Source organism: Leptinotarsa decemlineata, unplaced genomic scaffold, assembly GCF_025532065.1.
Source record: "Leptinotarsa decemlineata unplaced genomic scaffold, Ldec_3_MD MMD2_P_RNA_scaffold_14, whole genome shotgun sequence".
In the NCBI taxonomy this organism is placed as follows: Eukaryota; Metazoa; Arthropoda; class Insecta; order Coleoptera; family Chrysomelidae; genus Leptinotarsa; species Leptinotarsa decemlineata.
Window position 1 is genome coordinate 8,211,237 of NW_027412528.1, and position 24,798 is coordinate 8,236,034.

The 24,798-nt window shown below is 34.2% G+C and overlaps 1 protein-coding gene and 1 long non-coding RNA gene across 2 annotated transcripts; one reads left to right on the top strand and one right to left on the bottom strand.

Moving 5' to 3' along the window:
* Positions 1-13,604: 13,604 nt before the first annotated feature.
* LOC141483363 (uncharacterized) lies at positions 13,605-14,642 on the bottom strand. The gene is made up of 3 exons (XR_012466039.1): positions 14,102-14,642; positions 13,911-14,013; positions 13,605-13,620 (listed from the first exon to the last, which is right to left on the bottom strand). It is a non-coding gene; the product is annotated as an uncharacterized lncRNA (long non-coding RNA).
* A 9,126-nt stretch (positions 14,643-23,768) lies between these two features.
* Positions 23,769-24,092, top strand: LOC141482446 (uncharacterized). The gene has a single exon (XM_074175770.1). The coding sequence runs from the start codon at positions 23,769-23,771 to the stop codon at positions 24,090-24,092; it is 324 nt and encodes a 107-aa protein (XP_074031871.1).
* The last annotated feature ends 706 nt before the right edge of the window (positions 24,093-24,798 follow it).

The following is a 24,798-nucleotide window of genomic DNA, read 5'->3' on the forward strand; positions in this document are numbered from 1 at the left end:
ATTCGAATTGCTCCTACATTTCTCGCCGATGAGGCTCTTCTCTCAATTCAGAGACGTAACCAATTATCCAAGCAAAATGGCTCTGAATTATAAAATTGAGATTAGAAAAACTTTCATATTGAACATGTTTCGAAGGTTCTTGCAACTAGAACTTATGCTCATTAGACGATATGAATTCGACTTCAGAAAAAGCTATATACTTTTCTTGATGCAATACAATTTCTCAATCCTAATAGTTTAAACCATTTAATGAAATGAAATATGTGTTTTATTTTTTTTCCATGTAGGTATTCAATATGTCAGAACAAGTTTCAAATGCTACAAGCGTAAGACTTGTAGCATTTGGAACATGTTCTGATACCTATGTTGACTTGTGAGTAAAATGAATGCTGGTGCAATTTTTCACCAGAACTTAATTTTTTGTGATATTATCTGTGATACCCTTAAGATGAAGATACCCCTGTATTTTAGTAATTTTGGAAAGTACATATTTGATTTCCGGTACAGGCATAGACCTACATGAGCCGCACTTTTTGCAATAGGTACTTAGCTCAAACCCAGCCTACTGCAAAAAATCCTCGATATTTTTCTCTTCGCGTTGATGAAACCGTAATGAGTTATTTAAAAAAGTTGCTCAGAAATAGATTTCAACCTACAAACCAAATTTCAACGAATTTCATATTCAACTACGATTTTCAATTATTGGTTCTAAATAAGAAGCTACGAAAATAATAAATTCGTTATAATGTAGTCATTCAATCAATAACCTAATACCCATCATCAATACATGTTTTCCATTGATTTAAACTATTTTATCATTTCTGTAGCTTCTCATTCGGAATCATTAATTAAAAATCGGACTTGAATATTACAATAACAAAAAAATGCAAATTTTTAATGTTGAGTTGAAATTTAAAATGTGGGTCAAAAACGATTTCCAAACAACTTTTTCAAATAACTTATCTCGATATCTCCAACGCGAAGCAAAATATCAAGGATTTTTCCTTTTAGCGGGATCGCAGTAGGCTGTCACTCGGGCTAAGTGTTGTGGAAAGTGCGTCCCATGAAGGTCAACCCCTGTACCAAAAAAATACAGGGGTGTCTTTATCTTATATATGCCACACTGTACATTTTTCATTTTATAGAGAATTTATGATGAACAATAAAAGTTATCTCATTGTATCGTCTCTATATTAATTAGCGATATGTTTCAGTCTTCGTTTAACATATAATTATGATTGTAATCTCAAATATATGGATCACTTTCATCCCTCATGACTCTTTTATGGATACGAAGCTCCAAATGTATATAGTGGTCTTCCTCCTGATTCATAAGAATTCTTTGGGCGGGCAGCATTCTGTAATTTCAATTCGTTTTCTTGTATTTCAATTATTGAATTTTGAAAAATTTGTAGGTTATAATCACAGAACACACTGTTTATTGCAGTTAAATCAATAATTTACTGGTCCACCATCAATTAAGCAATGTTTTCACATAGATTATACCTATTTTCTACGGAGCACCGAAAATAAACAAATACAATTCGTGAGAAATAAAGACATTCTTACAGAATTCCACACTGAAAGAGAGATAGCGGCTTTGTCTCTTCTCTTTATTTTTGCCTATCGCTATGCTTTTGCTTTGATAATATGGTACAGAGTTCCTCTCCTGCTGAGAAACGGCTTTATAACAAAAAACATGTTTGTTACTATTGTAAAAATTGATTGGTAGTTACCAAGCATCTCAAGCTTGGTAAAAATGAAACAAAGGTAACTAAATTAATCAGTATAATTGGAAAATCGAAGGAAGTGAAAGAACCATTTTCATGTATTTTGAGGCGGAAGGGCATCATAACTGCAATGTTCTAATAAATAAAGGAGAATTATTCTCAGTATATGTCCCTTATCATTCAGTTGTCTAAAATTAAGAGATTATGGTCCATGCCCGAACTATCTGGGATTTTTCCAAATATACTCAGTATTGGGTCATGTAAAGCATAAGTGTCCAGTGAAAACTGCACTGAAAAACCGCAGACATATAAGACGTGAAAGTGGTGCTCTTCTGAGCCCTTGATCAGGAACCAACACTTCTCATGATTTCCAAAAATATGTATTATCTACTTAATGATCTGATGAGGTATCTCGTGCTTACCAAAATGATATGACAATAGTTAAACCAAGATAGTTTACCAAGATGGTAAATTAGGTGCTCTTTTTTTTTAAATTAGTGCTGAACAGCATGGTTATATTCGACAATACGCTAACTAGGGAGGTTACTATTACAAATGAAATCTTGTGAATAAAAATTATTCTCTTTCAAAAGCAGTTAAATGCCTATACTCATCCTCATTTGATGATCAATTACTTCAAAAATATGGGATACCATCTCTTGCTCTGAAAATGTGCACACATTGTGGGGTTAGAAGCATTGCGCAAGGGAGATTTGAACACAGATAGGGAAATGAAAGGATTTTTGGATATTATGGACCTAGACTGGCGTCAGAAAATATCCTCTATAGCATTGAAAACTCTACGGAGAAAAATTAACTGCACAGAAATGCTTCCGGTAACTTCTGATAATTTGAAGTTGACATATCCCAACACTGGCATAAACTCTCCTCCTCTTAATAAAAGAAGATCAGGTGAAGCATCTAGAATGACACTACAACAGTATGCGTATCTCCCGGACTGGAAAGATCAATGTACAACTGAACTCAAAGATTCTCTTACTACCTTAGAAAAAGACCTCGATAATAGGTTAGTGGTGATAGAAGTCCATGGTAAATCCAGAAAAAATTTCAAAGTCTCAATTCTTCTTACTCCAGAATTGAAAAAGGCAGTCAATACATTGAATAAAACAAGGCAATTGGCAAATGTCTATTCAAAAAACGTGTATGTATTTCCAAGATCGAAAACTTCGCTGACAAACCTGAGAGAACACAATTGTTTGAAGCAATTCTCAATAGATGCAGATCATCAAAGTCCGGGGTTAATTACCAGCACCAAATTGAGGAAGTATGTAGCTACTATGGTTCACGTTTTTAACTTGAAAAAAATCAGAATCGGATTAGCTTGCTAGGCATCTTGGACATGATATACGAATTAATAGAAACTTTTACAGGTTGCATAAATCAGCCGTCGAGCTCACTGAAGTGAGCAGGATTCTTCTAGCCATTGATATCCATACAACAGTAAATTTTGCTGGAAGATATTGGTTTGAGTGGTGATTACTTCCGGGTTTTTTTCTACTAAGTATATACTAGAAAATACTGACAATTGAAGTGACTCAGCTTGAAATCTCTTAATTTTTGTTCAACTGTTTTATTTTATATTTTTATCGAAAAATCTAACAATAAACCAAAATAAAGCGATCGATACAGTGATATCTACCAACAGAGATAAAAACTGGGTGATAGTTAATAAGGCTTCGTTATCGGCAGCACACAAACGTAAACTAAAGACATAGCATCAAAAAAACACACTTCTCCGATTCGGGAGACTGAACCGTCCAACATAAACGAATAGAATGCAGACACCAGTGATCGTCGACAACCCACCGCAAACGCACGAAGAGAAAAATCACGAATACTGAAAATGGGTTCAAATACAAATAAAAATTTGAAAATTCAGGTTGCCGCAAAAGATTTGGAGTGGTTGTGCATTGGCAAAATATCAGGTCATGTTGAAAATGAGGTAATGCAGGCATTCCTGCAGGAATTCTTCCCCAATCAAAGTATGAAATGTTACAGGTTGAACTCCAAAGATAATAATAGTTCATTTGAAGTGGGTGTCACAAAGGAGTGCAAAGAGCTCATGATCAAGAGTGATCTTTGGCCGAACAATGTACTTATTGAAGAATTTGAATTTTTTCGTAATTATTGTCAATACCTCTTGTGAAGATTATATTCAGGTGATCCCTCAACGTTAAGACAATCACCCTGAAAACTGCCCACTTAAACATACGCAGTCTGCGAAATAAAGTAGATTAACTTGAATGTCTGTTAGGAACTCCTAATTTCCCTGATATTATTTGCCTAACTGAAATGTAGTGTAAAACATTTGAAATTTTGCAAGTTTCTCTTAATTCTTATACTCTTGCTGACTATTTCTGTAGGAAGAACATTATGGGGGGTGGAGTAGCTATATTCGTGAATGACACTTACGATTTTTCAGTAATGCCTTGTAAAATAAAAAATATGAGAAAATATTCGAGTTTTCCCTCATTGAAATAAGTGCTCAGAATATTGAATTTGATGTGGGTTGCTTTTATAAATCTCCATCCAGTGATCCAAAGTGTGGAATTGACCGCGGTGGTAGTGCGCCTGGCTCACGATCGGAGTTCGAACTGCCTAGACCAGATACTTTCCTCGAGAGAATGTATCTGGTTAAAGCTGGGATGATTCTGCAACCATGTTAGGAATAACACGTTGAAAGGTAAGACCTCGTTAGTCCTTAGCTCACACAAGTTTCTCAACTTCTGGTGGTACCATATTGGGGCGACAACTGATGATTAACGGGAAAAAAGGGCATAACCGAATTCACTAGAATTAGTAAAAATAGCAGTACTGTTATCGATAATATCTTCACGAATATTCATACAGACATCAGTAGTGAAGTAATTCATGTCGATTCAACGTCGATATAAATCCATGTCACCTTGGGTATGAATACAAAAGTGCAACAAACACATGAATTCTGCATTCTTTTCTCTTTTATTTGAAGTGCCACATATAACGATGCGACTCAGTGCCCTATTGGCATCGTCTTCGTTTTTTTTCTCTGTCGATGAATTCTGCATTCGTTTCCCTTTCATTTGATGTGCTGCACGTTGACATCCAACTATCCTTAACGAAGATGTTGCTTAGTGTCCTTTTGACATACTGCGCCATCTTTGTTTTTCTCTGTCGATGAATTTTGCATTTTTTCACCTTCCATTTGACGTGCCGTACGTGACGATTCGAAAATTATAAACGAATATGTGACATTTTGCGTCATATTTGTTTTCTCTTTGTCGATGAATTCTTCAAATCTATTGGCATCGTCTTCGTTTTTTTTCTCTGTCGATGAATTCTGCATTCGTTTCCCTTTCATTTGATGTGCTGCACGTTGACATCCAACTATCCTTAACGAAGATGTTGCTTAGTGTCCTTTTGACATACTGCGCCATCTTTGTTTTTCTCTGTCGATGAATTTTGCATTTTTTCACCTTCCATTTGACGTGCCGTACGTGACGATTCGAGAATTATAAACGAATATGTGACATTTTGCGCCATATTTGTTTTCTCTTTGTCGATGAATTCTTCAAATCTTCTTCTTTTATTTGGCATGCTGTACGTGACGATCCGTTTTTTCAATGATTTCCTTTGCAATTTTTCCTATGCTGTTTCATTAGGCGCTCGATATTTTTTTTGCCTACAAATGAAATCGTTTGAATTGAGTACCCACATCGGTATGTTGCGGGTAGTATAATGAAAATAGGTTATGAGGCCCCGTTGGCTTCGAAAAATTATTATTTAGGTTTCATGACGTATAAACTAGTCCACTGATGACCGGAAGTGAAAACCGAAAGTGGTCGTTTTTGATGGATTCGAAACCTTCTCACCCCAAGGAATCGAAAAATACCATATGTTTCAGTATACGACGATTTTTTCTTTTTTTTTGTCGACAAATTCTGCGTTTTGAATAAAACTTCTGCAATTGGATTATACTCGTAGTTGTTCATAACCCAACAACTTTCAATTTCAAGTTTGTTCAATGATTTTCTTTGAGTGTGCAATTCTTCCTATGCTATTTCACATTAGACGCTGTATATTATACTTTCCATAATCTACAAATGAAATCATTTGAAATGAGTACCCACGTCGGTCTGTTGCGGCTGGTATATATATATATATATATATATATATATATATATATATATATATATATATATATATATATATATTGGCTTCGAAAAATGATTAATTATGATTCATGACCTGAAAACGAATCAATTGATGTCAAAATCGGACAACAGGAAGTGGTCTTTTTTTGAGGGATTCAAAACCTTCTCACCCTAAGAAATCCAAATATATCATATGTTACAGTATACAATATTTTTTCATTTTCCTATGCTATTTCACATTAGGCGCTGGATATTATATTTGTTACGCTATCTTTGTTGTTTCTTTGTCGGACACTGTATTCAGTTCCCATTCATTTGATGTGCTGCACGTTGAGATTCAACTATCATTAACTTTTTCTTTGTCGATGAATTCTGCATTTCTTATCCTTTCATTTGACGTGAATATACAACTTCTGACAGTTGCGCTATTATTTTTTGTAATAAATCATTAACTTCCACGCATCATCACACACGCCACCACCTCCCATGCTGACTACGTCACTTTCAAAGTTTTAATGTTTCATCACTATTATTATTATTATTCGACCCTCATTATCCAGTTCAATTTCATTCAACATAATCAATCGAGTGATATTTGATTCCTCCATTTTGATTGGCTGACCGACACCACTCTGTAACATAAGTTAGGTTGAGTGTTCCTCAAGGTTCCGTTAAGGAGTCTGAAAATTCGCAAAATGAATCTTCATACGACAAAGCATGGACTTTAGTCATTTTCTTATGATACTTACTTGGTTAGCGGAATTCGTTAAATGATAAAAGACTGTCATATTGAAACACGAAAAACGGTAACGAATAAACGCACGCAAAATGGTATGAAACACACGCAAAACGCTCGAAAACGTACGCAAACGATCGGAAACGCACGGAAAACGGTCGAAACGCAAGCGAAACGGTTGCATGCAAAACGGTCGAAACGCTTGTCAAACGATCGAATACTAGGCTTTCCCCATTTTCGAATGTCAACTCCACAATACGTAACTCTTCGACAACTTTGGTGCCATCTCCTCCCTCTCCTGATGATGCTAACTTGTTTAACAAAGATACGAGACATAGTTCCCTTCTGACATGTTAGAACGCTAGACTTCTGTTGAACCGACATATTTTTTTCTCCAATGATGTATTTTGAAACACCCTGTATACACATTGATATCATATTTTAAACCGACATGTTTCTTTCTCAAATATATTTTGTTGTACCCTGTACAATGCCACGCCATGTTTGATTTCAATGCTATATTTTGAGACACCTCGAACACATTGAGAGATCGCACGTTGGAAACTTACAGCCTCGTGAAACTGTTGTTTTTCTTCCTAAATGATGTATGTATTTTGATGCACCCTGTACACTTCGACGCCATGTTTTTTTCTTCAATGGTGCATTCTGAGACACCCCATTCACATTGAGGGATCGCACGTTGAACTGTTGGGTTTTTATATTCTTTCTTAAATCTGATTCATTATTATTAATATATCACTTTCGCGCATCCAATTTTCATCGAGTCGTTCAGGCTTAATTTGGAAACCGGCAATGATACATTGCCCGATAAACAACTATTTATTTTACAACCGGCAACACCTGCTTGTGCTAGGAACGTAAAACATCGATACCATCTCCATCTCTCTTTGCCTCGATTACGTCACACACGTCTCTCGCTCTTACACACACATACACATCTTTAAATGAAATGTTAATCCTTTCCCAAATCTAACTACATTTTCCTATCTTCAACATGATAATGATGATTACAACTTCCCTAACATTCTACGGAAATCAAAAAAATGCGGTCAAGTATATAAAATGAGTCAATTTCGGTCCCGACAAAACTTACGCTATAAATACCCATCATTCACAGTTACTTTCAATATCTTACGTTGGTGTAGAGGCTACGGACAATGCCTACCATGCGGACGTCCTGGGTTCGATTCTCAAAACTATAAACTTTTTTAATATGAATCACGTGACTGGAACGAGACAAGTGGGCCGAGGGGTGAGGCGGAGTCCCAAAGGGGGCCGATCGGTGATGCGGAGTACTAAGGGGGCCGAGTTCCTCGCTTGAATCGCTACGATACTTATTCCATCCTGCGTTGATGACGTCACACGTTTCTCTCTTTCACTCGCTAAAGCTTTTCTCCGAAATACTTACCAGCTACGCACGACCTTGAAGTGTGCCAGAACATACATTGTTCATCTACTATGTTTGGCTAAAGAAAATTATTTCAACCGTAGAATGACTTGTTTGTACTTTGAATGCAGATCTTCGTACAGACAAGTCCTTTAATTTGCAGGAAAATGTAGAGTTCCATAAAGGCATTACTCCACTAGTTCTCTTGAAAATTGGTCTCATTTCATGTTTCCCTTCAGATTATAATGCATTCGGTTTGTTCGGGTGTGGTCAGAAAAATATTATTCATATGGAGAGATACTGGAAGAAGATATGGAATAAAAGTTATTCAAATGAATGAAAACATTAAATCTTCAAATATTTATTGGCCTATGGAGTTTAATAGAAAACCTAGATCACTGTGTGATTTGGAAAATTGGAAAGCAATAGAATTTCGTCAGTTTTTGTTGTATGTTGGTCCAGTAGTGCTACAGGATTCATTACCCGAAAAAATATTTCATAATTTTATGCTACTGAAATACGACATGTCTATTTTACTGAGTCAAAAACTGAATGAACAATATAATGATTATGCTGATAAAATACTACACATTTTTGTAAAACACTCTATCAGTATTTATGGAGAGGAATTTTGTGTTTACAATACCCACTCCCTGATTCACATTGCCACTGTTACAAAACAATTTGGATCCCTTCTCTCGATAAACTGTTTCAAATTTGAATTTTTTTTGGATGGATTAAAAAGAATTCTTCGTAAACCAAATTTACCTTTGGAACAGGTAGTGGGGCGTTACCTGAAAATAAGGAAAAGTACTCAAAGTGAAGATTCCTCCACATCATTTCAATTTTCACATTTAGTACATCCTTCAAAATTATAAAATTCAAATATTATTTTGAATGGCGAAGTTTATTCTAAATTGCACTATAAAAATATAACACTTACTAATAAAACAACAAATAACTATGTAATTCTTCAGAATGGAGATATGATGAAAATAAAATATTTCATAAAAAATTCTGAAACTGTTATTGGAAATGAAATTGAAGTAATTAAACCTTTAATTGATTACCCAACGTGTAGTTCAATTTTTTCTCTATATAAAGTTATTCTTACTGAAACACCTCTTATCTGTAGTAAAGATGAAATATTATATAAAGCTGTATTACTTCTTTTTGGTAATTCATTTGTTTGTTTGCCATTATAACCAGATACATGTGTTCCCACTTTGTATTTTTGTGAGTTATACAGGGTCCTGCAACAGTGGCGCGGTGTTCCATATCTCTATATAGGAAGCAGATAGGAATCTAATTTTCTTTAATATTACCTTATTGCTCGAGCTCGACAAAATAAAAATATTGGCGGTCACACAGGGTGTTCGATTTTTTCTGGGCGGATCCCAACTGTGTCTTTTTAAATGGCAACCTATATTTTTTATCGCTTTTTCGGTTTCTTCATAGAAAATAAAATAAACTTTATGTATATCTGCACTTCGAAAATATTGACGGTTTTCGAGATATCTAGCATGACAGGTTTTTTTTTCCAATATTCGTCACTCAGAATATTTGAAATTATAAAGTGGTGCCAAGTCCAGTTGAAATTTTTTTTTGGTCGAATATTCTACATTGGTAACTCTCTCAAACGATATATTTGAAATCGACCTGTGATATACAGGGTATGAAAAACCGCTTGCCAAATATTGTAAATGAAAATTTGCAAAATCTTCCTTATATTAAATGGAACACCCTGTATATTATTGATCCATAAGAAGCGCCAACGAAACCTCTACAAATTTCATTAAGTATTCCCTATGGCTAAGTTCAATACTTTTTCTTAAATGAGCATTTCTTTCGAAAAATGGTCATTTTTTCAAAGCGAAATCCATTTGACGACTGATAAGAATATACAAAAAATACCCTTTCCTTAAAATATCGCCCATTCCTAAAATTACCTGTTGCTAGATAAACAAGTTGCGAATTACACCACAAAATGGACGTTCTTGAATAGTTACAATAATTTCAAAAATCTCGGAATTTGTGCCATATTCTTTCGGTCTAAAACAACCTTTCAGCGAATGAAATATTTATTGGAAATCAAGTAGTCTGGCAAATGACAGAACAAAATATTTGGCTGCAAATGAATATTGAAATTTTTAGTCAATCGTGAAGTTGAACTGTCGGTATAATTTCATCAGAATGTTGTTATCAAAAAGTGATTTGATTGATATGATTTTCATATTAGGTGAATCAGACAGGAATTGTTTATTGGCAAGTAGAATTTATTCTCAACGGTATCCAGATAGAAGGCATCCAGATGAAAGATCTTTCCGAAAGGTCTTGGGACGATTCGTTGAAACTGGATCTATTAATTATTCCAAACATGAGCGCATCATGCCAGCTACTAATGAAGATAATGAATTGCAAGTTCTTCTTGCTGTTGAAGAAGATCCTAGTAGGAGTCAACGACAAATTGGGAAAATAGTGGATATAAGTGAGAGATCAGTGCAACGAGTATTGAAGAAACATCGCTTGCATCCATACCACGTTCAGTTACATCAAGAACTACTGTATGCTGATTTCGAGAAAAGAGTGAGATTTTGCAATTGGGCCATGAACAAAATTCGTCGAAACGAATATTTTTTCAATAATATTTTATGGTCGGATGAATCGACATTCCATAAAAATGGATTTGTAAATCGACATAATTACCATTATTATGCGACTCACTTATTGAGACAGGTGGATTATCAACATAGGTGGTCGATAAATGTCTGGGGAGGCATCATTGGAGAATATGTAATTGGTCCATACTTTTTTGAGGGACATATGAATGGTGCAATGTATCTCAATTTCTTACGAAATGATTTACCAGGTTTGTTAGATGATATTCCTCTTGACCTCCGCAATAGAATGTGGTTACAACATGATGGTGCACCTGCTCACTATTCGGCAGAAGTGAGATATTATCTAAATGAAGTATTTCCCAATAAATGGATAGGACGGAATGGGCCTGTACGGTGGCCCGCTAGATCACCAGATTTGACGAAACTAGATTTTTTCTTATGGGGATACATAAAAAATATGGTTTACGTTGAGCCACCAACTTCTTCCGAAAATATGCGACTTAGAATAACGAATGCTTTTCGCAGCATTACACCAGCTGTCTTGCGCAGGGTAGAACAGTCTTTCAAACATAGACTTCAGCTCTGCATTCAAAAAAATGGAAGACATATTGAACATATTTTATAAAAGTTTCATTATCAACCTTAATTAAACTCTCCCTTTTGTAGTTTTGTAATTTGCCAGTTGACAAATTTGAATATCTAGAACTCAAGCTCTGAATGAATATAATAACATGAAAAAAATAGTTATTTATAATGTTTCTTTCTTTTAACTTGTTTGGTTTGATATTGCACGATTTATGAGTGAAATTCTGCATCCAATGAAAAAAAAAATTTCCATTTAGCAAAAAGTGATAGGTACATACATTTATTTTGTTAAAAAATATTTGTTTGGACACCTTCTAATGTACAAAATTGAAACAAGATGTCTTTCGTATATTTTTATCAGTCGTCAAATGGATTTCGCTTTGAAAAAATGACCATTTTTCGAAAGAAATGCTCATTTAAGAAAAACTATTGAACTTAGCCATAGGGAATACTTGATGAAATTTGTAGAGGTTTCGTTGGCGCTTCTTATGGATCAATAATATATAGGGTGTTCCATTTAATCTAAGGAAGATTTTGCAAATTTTCATTTACAATATTTGGCAAGCGGATTTTCATACCCTGTATATGACAGGTCGATTTCAGATATATCGTTTGAGAGAGTTACCAATGTAGAATATTCGGCCAAAAAAAAATTTCAACTGGACTTGGCACCACTTTATAATTTCAAATATTCTGAGTGACGAATATTGGAAAAAAAAAACCTGTCATGCTAGATATCTCGAAAACCGTCAATATTTTCGAAGTGCAGATATACATAAAGTTTATTTTATTTTCTATGAAGAAACCGAAAAAGCGATAAAAAATATAGGTTGCCATTTAAAAAGACACAGTTGGGATCCGCCCAGAAAAAATCGAACACCCTGTGTGACCGCCAATATTTTTATTTTGTCGAGCTCGAGCAATAAGGTAATATTATAGAAAATTAGATTCCTATCTGCTTCCTACATAGAGATATGGAACACCGCGCCACTGTTGCAGGACCCTGTATAAAGAGTTTTGAACTATGTTATTTCTGTATTATTCAATATTATTTAGGTTAGCTGAAATTCATCTTGGTAGTTATTTTATTTAAGCAATTTTTCCTCAGAAGTGATTTTATGTGGGCTAAGCAGGTAATGATTGAAAAAAAATCTAATGATAAAGCTAAATGCTGTTGTAGAATTCGTAGAAGAAATTAATGATGGGGAAATACCGATAGCAGTGGTATCAAATTCTTGGTTAGAAGATTGAAATCATTGTGAAACCTATTGTTTTTGGCCCAGTTATATAAGAAATTCTTATAAAATTAGTAAATTGGCATTAGAGCATGCATCACTGGATTCTGATAGATGCGTAGAATGCCCAGTAAATATAAAATTCTCTTCAGGTAAATATATCTGTGTCACCTCACAAACCACAAGAGGAGACTAAATCATCTGTCGGTAACAAATAAGACAGATGGGTATCCGCGGCTAAGCTAAACAGTGGAGACGGGAGTGGGTTAAACAACTTAGCAAATTTCAAATAGATCTTAATGGGCGCCAGGTAAATTTAATCCTCCAGATACCCTAAGTAACTCACAATATCAATAACTTACCAATTAATATTGGAAATAAAAGATAAAGGTCCCCAATATGATTTATTCAGTAATCCTAACTTACATGGATTAACCAACAACGCTTCTAAGACAACAATGCAATATTCACACTACTACGCGATGTTCAAATGTCCATACAAGAGCGCGGTGTATATACCACGAATTCAATCAGCCATAAATTACGGTAGTAACGACGCTCAAAAAAACTACAATACGTCGAGTAAAACTACCACGAAAATTGAGTAGGTGAAATCGTAAATACTAGTATCGGATGGTAAGACAAACTCGTTTGCGTCGCGTGAGCTCAGGCGTAGGCGCATCGGTGTCAATCAGCAATCGTGAAAGGAAGAATATACCTCAATTTCCGTTTCACAAATATCTATGTCAATCAGGTATCAATAAACAAACTCTTAATCAATAAACGATAAACAAACACTATATCAAACAGGTATCAATAAACAGAAGGGCAAACAATTATTTAAGTATCTCAGTATAGCACAAATTTTCAAATAAATCAATTATAACTTGCGTGCTCCTTTTGGGCCACCCGGTATATGGTGTTAGGCTACCCTGTAGTATGGCGGAGATGGATCACCCTGTAGCACCGGTGGATCACCCTGTAGTACGGCGGAGATGGATCCCCCTGTAGGGCACGACAAGCTGGACCAGTAGTGGATCACCAAATAAGATCCAGAAAGAAAATAGGGGAAAAAAAAAGACAGGAAAAGAAAAAGGAAACAGGAACGAAGACAAAAAAAAAACAGGAAAAGAAAAGCAGGAAGAAAAACCCTACGGAAGAAAATTCTCAATCAGAATCAGATGAAACAAGGTGAGATTCAACCCCCATTCAATAGGACTATTTGACTAATCAATACCCCTGGTATATTTTCATCAAGCAAAGTAGCAAGATAACAAGAGTATATTTTTGGGTGCCCTGTATAACCATATGACCCGTAAAAATCAAGAAAATTGAATGAGTGTTGAAACCTCTCTTCAACACTAATATTCAGTTGAGATGTAACGATGGAACCAGAAATTACTAAAATCATTTAAAACACATTTAATGGTAAAATTCTTACCCTGGCCAAGGGGTTTTCTATACGATTCTTCGTGTGCGGTGTTCTGCACGGAAGTCCTGCTGGGACTTGATGAGTGACTGAGGGCCTTCTGTTTCTTATGAATCTAGAGACGAGAAACGAAGGTTGTAGAATTGAAGAAGTGATATCATAGCTAAGATCACATGAGAGATGCGACAGTGATTCAGACATACCTAATTTCGGAAATCCTTCCACCTGGCACGAGTTCGGTAACCACCACAAATCCTCAAAAGAGCTTAAGTTTCAGACTGCAAATATCCACACCAAAATGACCAATCAGTCTTCCACTATACAATCCTGACTTGTAGAAATAATCCCCGTGAAGGATGGCACAAATACAACCAAATATATCCTACAATCAGTCTGATGGTACCCTTTGAACTCCGAACCAAGCTCACCGAAGGCTAACTTCCAAATACTAAGCGACTGCCACATCTGACAGCTAACCAGTTGTTGCCACAGTGCATCCAATCTACACTACAAGCACCAAGGGGGCGCTGTGCACAACATCATACATCTATCAATTCCTCCACAGCCACTTGAGACAATATCAACAAGTCCATGACCCATCAAAACTCCTTCTCAAAGCAATGCAACCCTTAAACAACCCTTGACAACTTGAGTAACCGATCAATCCCTCACCCGTGAACAACTGTAGAACTAGTTCGGTGTAAGTCGACGGAACGACACTACGAAAGTTCGGCAGATGTCAACCAACAGCTGTCTCTTAACCTTGTTTACGAATATTTACAAAATATCTTGTTCCAACCTATTTTCAACTATTTACCAATCCTTATTCATGCGATGGAATAGAAACATACAAGGTAAGTCGCCACATCCTTCCCTTTCAGTACAAATATTAGAGCATTCGTATTATTCAGATTATTTACCGAAAATATCAAACAGTATTCAGAAACCAGAGCTAACTAATATTGTTTTTCAGGCGATATGGCTCTAATATGTAGTAATCCTTCTGGAAGTGATGAATAACAATCTATGCAAGAAATATTCTCGGAAAGGTATAGAGAATAAGGCAGGCAGCGGCTGAAAAATGATAGGCGAAGTAAACTGAGAAACAAACAATAACAACTATTTCAACCTAGCGAGGAATTTCGGATCTCCAACGTCGATTGGCAAAAGGAGAATGCGTAAGTACTGGTCAAAGCAGTTAGTCAGGGAGCATACATTTATTCTTGTACATTTCAGGTATGGTTTTCTATGGAACGGAAGATTCCCATTACTATGATATTAAATGAATAAAATGAACTTGTAACTGAATTACATTGTTAATATCCTCTGAATAAAGATCTTAAAAGGTAAGGTAGTGTTTTTGAAAGGTCACATAAGAGCAGTTTGATCTAGTGCTAAATTGAAACGTAACAACTTCTTTGAAAATGTAGGTTGGGCACCCTGACAAACCAGATGTGTCCCTAGCTGTGACGAAAAGTTCGTCATCAATAAATGACAATTCTGTCGATTCCATAGGAAATAAACGAACAATATCTACAATATTTACAAGTAAATTTAGACCGTTACATCTGATCTGAAATTTAGTATATTAACAAATCTCATTTTTCAGGTAATTACCAGAAGGCTGTGGCAAAAATGAAACTCTTAGAAAGTCAGTCAAGTGTGACGGAGGAAGAAGAGGTGCATGAGTGTAATAAGAGAGTACCACCAAAAAGCAAGCTGTATGATGAATTTGAGCGCAGCTCAGATTTACAACTGATTCAAAGCCGGTACCATTGTCTTCACATTCCTCAACAGTTCCGCTGCCACCTCTCAAAACAACAGTAGAACAGTTTCAGGATTGTTCAAATAAAGCCTGTTATTTATTGAAAAATGCCAGGAACATTGACAGTTGCTCTACAAACAAGTCTGTTAATTCCACTTCAGTTCCTCTCCATGGGTCAGCTTCCAAAGTGGAATCATCATCATCATCAAATTCACATACAAAGTTTGAATAATCCCTTGGGTTGCAACACTGATGTCGTGTTTGGAGGCAAAAACATCAGGGTTATGCTTTTCAAGTCTGTAATATGGGGATGTGCTGGACAGTTGTCAACTAACAACAGGATTTTTTTGTTCTCTATCGTAAGTTCACGATCCCATGCGCATACCCATTTGGTAAAAATGTCAGCCGTCATCCAGGTTCTTCGATTGCTCTCATAATTCACTGGTTTCATTTGCATTAAAAATTTCATCATCTCTAAATTATACTTATGATGCACTGTTTGGAACCTTTGGTGTAGTGATGAATATTACTGGAGTTTTTTCCCAACACCAAATCGTTATTTTCAACATCTTCCTCTTAGAAGATAATCACTAGGTGATCGAAATACGTGTCGAGGTGTTAAAAATAACGATTTGGTGTTGGGAAAAAACTCCAGTAATATTCATCTCTAAATTACGCACATAGAGTAGGCCAAACTTGTTAAACCAATCGATTACATCACTTTGTTGAACTGACATAGACTCACCAGCAATCTAACCACAGACGATGTTGTGTCTCACTTTAAAACGGTTTATCCAACTCATGGAACATTTGAAATTTTGCATATCTAATTGGCTAACTGGCTAACAAAAAAAGTTTGCTTTCTCTTGTAGCAGAGGTCCATTGAGGGATAATCTCTGTATATATATATATATATATATATATATATATATATATATATATATATATATATATATATACATATATATATACATATATATATACATATATATATACATATATATATATATATATATATATATATATATATATATATATATACCTACCTACCTACTTTACACGTGAGTTTCGTTCGGAGGTTTAATTTCGACTTTCGGTGGGTTAAACAAAACTTTAAATATTGAAATTGATATCATTAGAAAGGTAACATTCCCAGATTTATTATGATGTTATAAAATGCAGAAATTATAAAGTAACATTTGCATAACAAGCAGTTGGAAATACTCATTTTAACCTCTTTTGGATAAAAAGTGTATGCATAAAAAAATAACAAAAACTACAGCAGTTAAAGTGTTTACCAGTGCCGTGCTTCATCAACAAGTTAGGTTATTAAATATAAACAGTAAAAGACAATATGGATGAATCGATTTGTACCAAATGTAAAAAAAATATTACCGATGAAGAGGAATATATAATGTGTGATTGTTGCAACGACATGATTCATGAAAGTTGTACTAAGCTTTCAACAACTCAAATAAGAGCAGTAACCCTAAAAAAGGAACGACTTGTGATGTATTTTTGTCCTGAATGTAAAACCAACTTCAAACAAATACCAATGCTAATGAAAAATATGAATGAGATTATTGCAGTTAATAAGTCTCTTCAAGAAGAAAATAACTTGCTCAGAAAAAAAATAGAGGAGTTTACAACACAAGTTCAAGCATCAGGAGTAAGCAACACTGAAGAAATAATTGCGGAATTGGCTGAAAGACAGAAACGTGCTTCTAATATAATAATATACAATGTCAATGAATCAAGAGCCAATACAAATAGTGAGAGGTCTTCACAAGATAAAGCAGCTGTTGAAAATATTCTACAAGTGTTTGAAGTGAAAAAAGAAGAAATAAAATGTTTCCGTCTAGGAAAAGTAATAATGAATAAAAATAGACCAATTAAAATTATTTTAAGATCTCCAGATGAAGCAATAAAAATTTTGAAAAATAAATCACTTGTCAGTATACCCAGTATCAGAATTTCAGCAGATCAGACCTTTGCACAAAGGGAGTATTTTCGTAAAATCAAATCAGAACTGGAAGAAATTATGGCAAATGGTGATAACTCCAAAACCATCAAATATATTAACAATAAACCAACAATCGTTAATAAGGATAAATTTGAAAGAAGAAAAAACATTTAAAGTACCCTGATATACAACTCAATAGTGATATTATATATATGAATGCTCAAAGTCTTTTAAAGCATAAGGATGAAATTGAAGAGAGCATTCTATGCTACAATCCTAAAGTAATTTTACTATCAGAAACCAGGACAACTGCAGACATTGAGGACGCTGAATTACGAATAGAAAATTATTCTACCATTCGTTGTAATTCATCAAACCGCCATACTGGAGGCGTAGTGATTTATATTCAAAAAGAGTTTGAATTTTCAGTTTATAAAACGTTTGTTCTAGAAGGTAATTATTGGTGTAAGGTGGTTAAAATTAATTTAGGATCTAGTATTTGGTTGGTTGGAAATATGTACCACTCTCCTTCAAGTTCTGATGCTAAATTTTTGGAAGATTTTGATGATTTATGTGATACTTTGGTGACATCTAATAAGAAATTTATTTTAGTAGGTGATTTCAACTTGAATTATCTTGATAATACTTTTTATGTCAGAAAAATTAAAAAACTACTTGAAATATATGGATTAAAGCAAACTATCACTGATCCCACCCGTATTACATTACAATCCAAAACTCTAATAGACTATGTAATATCAAATGAAAATAATTATGTGTCAAATGTACATTTATATCCGAGTATAACAGATCATTTACTGATATCAGTAAATTTTTCGTCAGTTAAAACAAATAGCAATTATATAACAAAACAATACAGAAATTTTAGTGACCGTAATCTTGATCTTATTAAAAATAGTCTTATATCATGTAATTGGTCATTGGATTCTATTGATATTGAGGTGATATATCATGAAATAATGGAAAAATGTTCTCTCATAGTCGAAAATGTTGCTCCTCTTAGAATTTGTCAGTATAAGACACATCTCCCATGGTTTAGTTATGAAGTTCTAATCAAAATCAAAGAGAGAGACAATACATATATTTCCTTTGTAAAAGCTAACGAAATTGAAAAAGATTATTTATGGGAAAAATTCAAAAAGCTTAGAAATGAAGTAGTTAATCTATTAAAAAAAAATAAACAGAACTACTACCATGAGAAAGTAGATAATTATAAAAATAACTCAAAAATGATGTGGAAAACACTGAAACAGTTGGTCAATAACAAAGAACAAGAAATGCCCAGACATATAAAATTTGAAAAAAATGGTTATCACATAATAATAAAAAATGAAACTGAAATTGCCCAAGAGTTCAATGAATATTTTGTTAATAGTGTTAATCTAATAACGGATAGCATTGAAACCCAAGAGTTATGGTCAAACCTAGATCACAACCTATACAGACCATTTAAAAAATTTAGAGCAATCACTTTAAAGGAGAGGAGGAGAGAGAAATTATTAATTCTTTGGATAATAAACACAGTATTCATGAAATACTAAGTTGTAAAATACTTAAACAAATATTTGAAACGGCTGGTCATGCTATACTTAATTTTATTAATACTTCTTTACGAACGGGAAAAATTCCACAGGGACTTAAAACCAGTACTATTATTCCAATCCAAAAAATCAGTAATACTATAAAAGCTGATGAATTCAGACCTATTAATACACTACCAGCCCTAGAAAAAATTTTAGAAATTACTGTTTATAACCAATTGTTGGAATTTATCAATGACAATCAAATCTTATTCGAAAGACAGTCAGGGTTTCGAAAAAACCATTCCTGTGAGTCAGCACTGCAGTTGTCATTAAGTAAATTTAATAATGAACTAGAGCACAACAAATATGTTGTTTCTGTGTTTCTCGATTTGAAAAGGGCTTTTGAGACAATTGATAGAAATATTCTTCTTGCTAAGCTCAAGAGATATGGTGTAGGCGGTCAGACCTTCAATTGGTTTTATGATTATTTGTCTAATAGAAAGCAGAGGGTAAGAATTAACAATACATTTTCAAATGAAATCACAAATGACAAGGGTGTTCCTCAAGGTAGTGTTTTAGGTCCACTGCTTTTCATAATATATCTTAATGATATTAACTTATTTGTGGACTGTGAATTCATAAATCTGTTCGCAGATGATACATTATTAGCATGTAGTGATACAGACTTGGATAGAGCTATTCACAAAATGAATTCCATCTTAGTCAGTGTTAAAAGATATCTCGATATCAATAAATTGAAATTAAATGTAACTAAAACCAAAGCCATGATAATTACTAATAAATTTAAATACAACAAAATTGGGATAAATAATTTAGACATAAATATTGATAACAAGAAAATTGAGATCGTCACAAATATAAAATACTTAGGAGTCCAACTCGACAATACACTTTCTTTTGATAGCCATTTCGACTATATTCATAAAAAAATTTCAAAAAAATTATACTTTTTTTCAAGAATTGCTAGTAATTTATCAACAGCCACTAAAATAACAGTTTATAAAGCAATTATTCTGCCTCATTTTGACTATTGTGCATCAATCATATACTCTATGAACTTAAATAAAATTAATCAACTGCAGAAATTGCAAAATAGAGGCATGAGAATTATTCTGAGATGTAATAGATACACACCAATAAATTCAATGTTATCCACCCTTCAGTGGCTGCCCGTATTACAAAGGTTACTGTACTTCGCAATGATATTTATTTATAAGATAATAAATAATTTGTCTCCTTCTTATTTCATGAATATGGTCAACTACAATTATGAAATCCATGAACACTATACTCGCAATAACTGCAATCTACATATTGTCAGAACAAATTTTAAAAGTAGTATGAATTCAGTATTTTTTAAAGGCTTCATTAAATTTAATGACCTACCAACTGACGTAAAAGACTGTTTATCAATAAATGTCTTCAAAAGACATTTGTTAAAATATATAAAAGAAACATAACTTACATTTGGATAAAGTTGTAAATCTATGTTTTATATGTTAGTTTTGATTGTGAAATATTTGAATTGTTTCGGTATAAATCTTCTAATGTTACCTATATAACTAGCATTACTAAGTAGAAATAATAAATATTATTTGTAAAATAATAGCACGGAGCGATAGAACTATTTATTGTTACTTGTAATAGTTTTAAAATTACTGAATAGCATATATTAGTTACTTTTTCTGTTCTATCTTTTCCTATTTTTTTTATTGTATATTAGGGAAACCTATTTCTGAAAATAAAGAAAGATTATTATATATATATATATATATATATATATATATATATATATATATATATATACATATATATACATATATATATATATATATATATATATATATATATATATATATATATATATATATATATGAAGAGTTTCAATGAAGTTCAACTTCGGCACTTGTTTGTGTTTTAAATTTAACTTAAAATGATGCGGCCAACTGCGACCCACTGAAGTTCAGTGTTTGTCAAATTCAACTTTTTTTATGAAAAAAATTGATCAAATTTAACAAAAAGTTACTTGAAAAAGTTGTGTCGACGACAATTTTATATCCATTTGCCAAATTTTATGCAACTAGGATAAAGTTAACGTTTTGCTTATTTTTGACAGATATCCCCTTTATTTTAAAAAACAAGTTCGGGTAATTGTCATCAACTCATGTATACATAACAAACTCATCATGGAGTTTAACTTTTCTGATAAATTTTTACTCATACGGACATTTTTAGAGAGAAATTAAAAATGTACTATAAGATAAAATTGCCTGATCACGATTGGGTAATTGCTGAGCATCATAAATAATTATTATGTGTTTATGCTGGTATCAAAATCACTTCCAATATGCTAGGACAACCGCAAGCCGTTGGATATTCTGGGCCAACATACATCGCTATTCGAAGTGGAAAGCATAGTTCATCTACTGCTAATACTCATACTCAAGATTTCGAGACGCTTATCGAACATGAAGAGTTTCGACCATTAGCTAAAACTGACAATGGACTGATAAAACCAGTGGTAATCATGACGGTTGATGGAGGGCCAGATGAAAATCCGCGTTATCAAAAAGTCATAGGGTTTGCACTTTAAGCGATATAATATCGATGCATTGTTTTTAGCTACCAATGCTCCTGGAAGAAGTGCGTGTAACAGAGTAGAGCGCAGAATGGCTCCTCTTAGTCAGGAACTGGCTGGTTTAATATTGACTCATGACCATTTTGGGCCTCATTTGAATGAATGTGGCGTTAAAATTGATGAACATTTAGAAAGATCTAATTTCGAATTTGCAGGAATCGTATTAGCTGAAGTATGGAGTTCAATGGAAATTGATGGCTATAATGTTAATGCAAAATATGTTGGGGCAGATGAACAAGATCTTCCTGATTTTCCGGACATTAAATGGTATTCAGAAAATGTGCGTGAAAGCCAATACTTGCTTCAAATTGTAAAATGTAGATATACAGAATGCTGTCGTCCAAGATGTGGCCTATTTGGATTACTAGACAACAGGTTTTTTCCACCACCTGTAAAAGTAAAACAAATAGTTGATGACTTGGTTTTGGATGAAGGAGGGCAATTTTTAATCTTCCAGTCAATTTAGCTCTACGCTTTAGTGCTTCACTCAAATATTTCCTGCAAAAATGTCCCACGATTATTTTTGTCCGACGGTAAAATTGAGGCTATCAAGTCGAACATGCAAAACTTGTGGTCTTCATCATGCTTCCGTCAAGTCACTAAATCGACACATCGAAAAGATCCATAAAAAAGTAAACACGCACACTAATAAGAAAGTTAGACTTGTTAGAGTCGCTGCTCGTCGTGCTAATGAACTGATGTACATTCAAAATTTAGAGCACCGTGATGTTGAATGGCTCGATGAGAACGACGTAGACATTCCAAAATCGGATGAAAGCGAGCAGACTCACAACAACGAGCAGTAATCGATGCAATCCAATATCATCGAAAACTCAGAATCGTGGATTCAGATTTCATGGACTGAAGACTGTTAATTTGAAATTAATATGTTTACCAAAAATTTAGAATGAGCTTGTTATGTTAGTAAGATATAATAGTTTTGTCCTTTACTCTATGTTGAATACCGAATCAGTAAAATATAATCTCTATCCTAAATCTATTTTCTTATTTTTCGAATTGTAATTATAAAGTTATAATTATAATATAAAAAAAAACAATACATTGATTGACCAAATGTTTACGTAAGCATGGGGGAAGGAGGTAAGAGCTTTGCTTACTATTGCTGACAAGGGGGATAGGGGGGTAGGTAATTGTAATAAATCTGCTTACGTAATATTTGAACGGCCCCTCAACTACAATATTTCCAATCACAAATTGACTATATGTGGTGTCTCATTGAGTATCATAAATTTACCAATTGATAATATGGATTTGTGCCATACATACTGAATCCTACAAGAATTACATGAAACTAAATCATGCATTGATCACTTTTTCCTTAAAAACCTAATAATAACAAAATATTAAATTAGAAAAAAATTTACAACAGAAATTGACTTAAAAAAATTTGGGAACCTATTCGGGACTCTCAATTCGGAATTGATCTCTTCTTAAATACATTTAATAATGCAATTGAAAACTCCACAAAAGGTTAAAATTATGGCACAAATGTATGAATGAAACCATGGATAACTGAAGGCTCAATTGTATCAATTAGAAATAGGAACAAATTAAAGAATCAAGTAAACAAATACTTCACATACGAATTGGAACAAGAATGCAAGAATGCAAGAATGCAGAAGCGGTAGAAATCCCTAACATAATAGAAGTACTAGAGATCCATTCAATGTACGAGTCAAAAAACATGGGTTCACTTTCTCTAACACCCTATCAGCTCAAGAAGAAAGTCCACCACCCTGGCTTCCCTCACAACGTTTCCTAAGTCCACTACCTTCAACCCCGAACTCCTTCAAAAAAATTTCGAGATAGGAACTAAGTCAGTGGGTTTAACATTTTCTACACTGATGCATCTAAGACGTATGAAGATGAAGGAGTCGGTGCATCAGTTATATCAAGGATCAACATCTATAAGTTCAGTATGTCTCCAGAAAGCTCAGTTTATACGGGAGAACTACATGCCATAGCGGAAGCGATTAAACTCTTTACAAATCTCTTCGCTAAAGTTTCGGTAATATTCACTGACTTCCTGAGCTCCTTACAGAGCATTAAACAGCCCTACCCAAAACATCCCATACTAAAGAGTATCAAGACACAGGTATATGAGATGAGACTCCAAGGAAAAAATATCGAACTGGTGTGCATCCCATCCCATATAGGCATTCCTGGTAATGAAAAGGCCGACGTGGCTGCAAAAGAGCCCAGTGCAGACCCATCTGCCATGTGTGGTCCAACGAAAACTTAACACCTCGATTTTCCGGCGTTAACATGAAAATGTGGAAAATCGCTCGAACCCGTCAATTGCTGATTCGAGGGGGAACAACTTTTCCGCTGTTTTCATCCCCGTGACTTCAACCCCCTAACGGGGGTGAGCACAACCCCTTGATTTTGAATAGGGATGAGGGGTGTTGAGATACCTCATTTTGAAGATCTTATCGTGTACTATCTGCCCGTAAAATTTCACTTCAAAATATCCATCGATAATGAAATAACAGCGAAAATAGTGAAAGAGGCAATATGGAATTTATCTCGAGAATATTATTCGTATCCGACGCATTTCAAAGGTATTGAGTGGTTAATTTTTTGTCCAAAAAAGTAGACGGACCTTGTTTTTGTACCTTAGTCTATCGTGAATTGTTAAGAACGGTACAAGTGTGTACAAGCGATTGTAAATTTGTAGTGGAATTAAAATGGTGTATTCCGTAGAAGAAAGGGTGGAAATGATAAAATTATTTTTCCGAAATAACGACTCTGCGCGCACAACAGCGGCTTTATTTAACGAACGACATCCTGGAAAAAATGTATCCGCTGCTTACGTTGTGCAACTGGTTGCCAAATTTGACGCTACTGGGTCAGTTGGAAACAAAAAGAGGGTGCATGAAAGAGACGAAGCGAGGGACGTGGCTGTCTTAGGTCATATAGCAATGGATCCGACCGTTAGTACTAGGAAA

Coding starts and splice junctions, on each gene's coding strand:
- LOC141482446 (XM_074175770.1), top strand. CDS start 23,769: ATGTCTCCAGAAAGCTCAGTTTATACGGGAGAACTACATGCCATAGCG.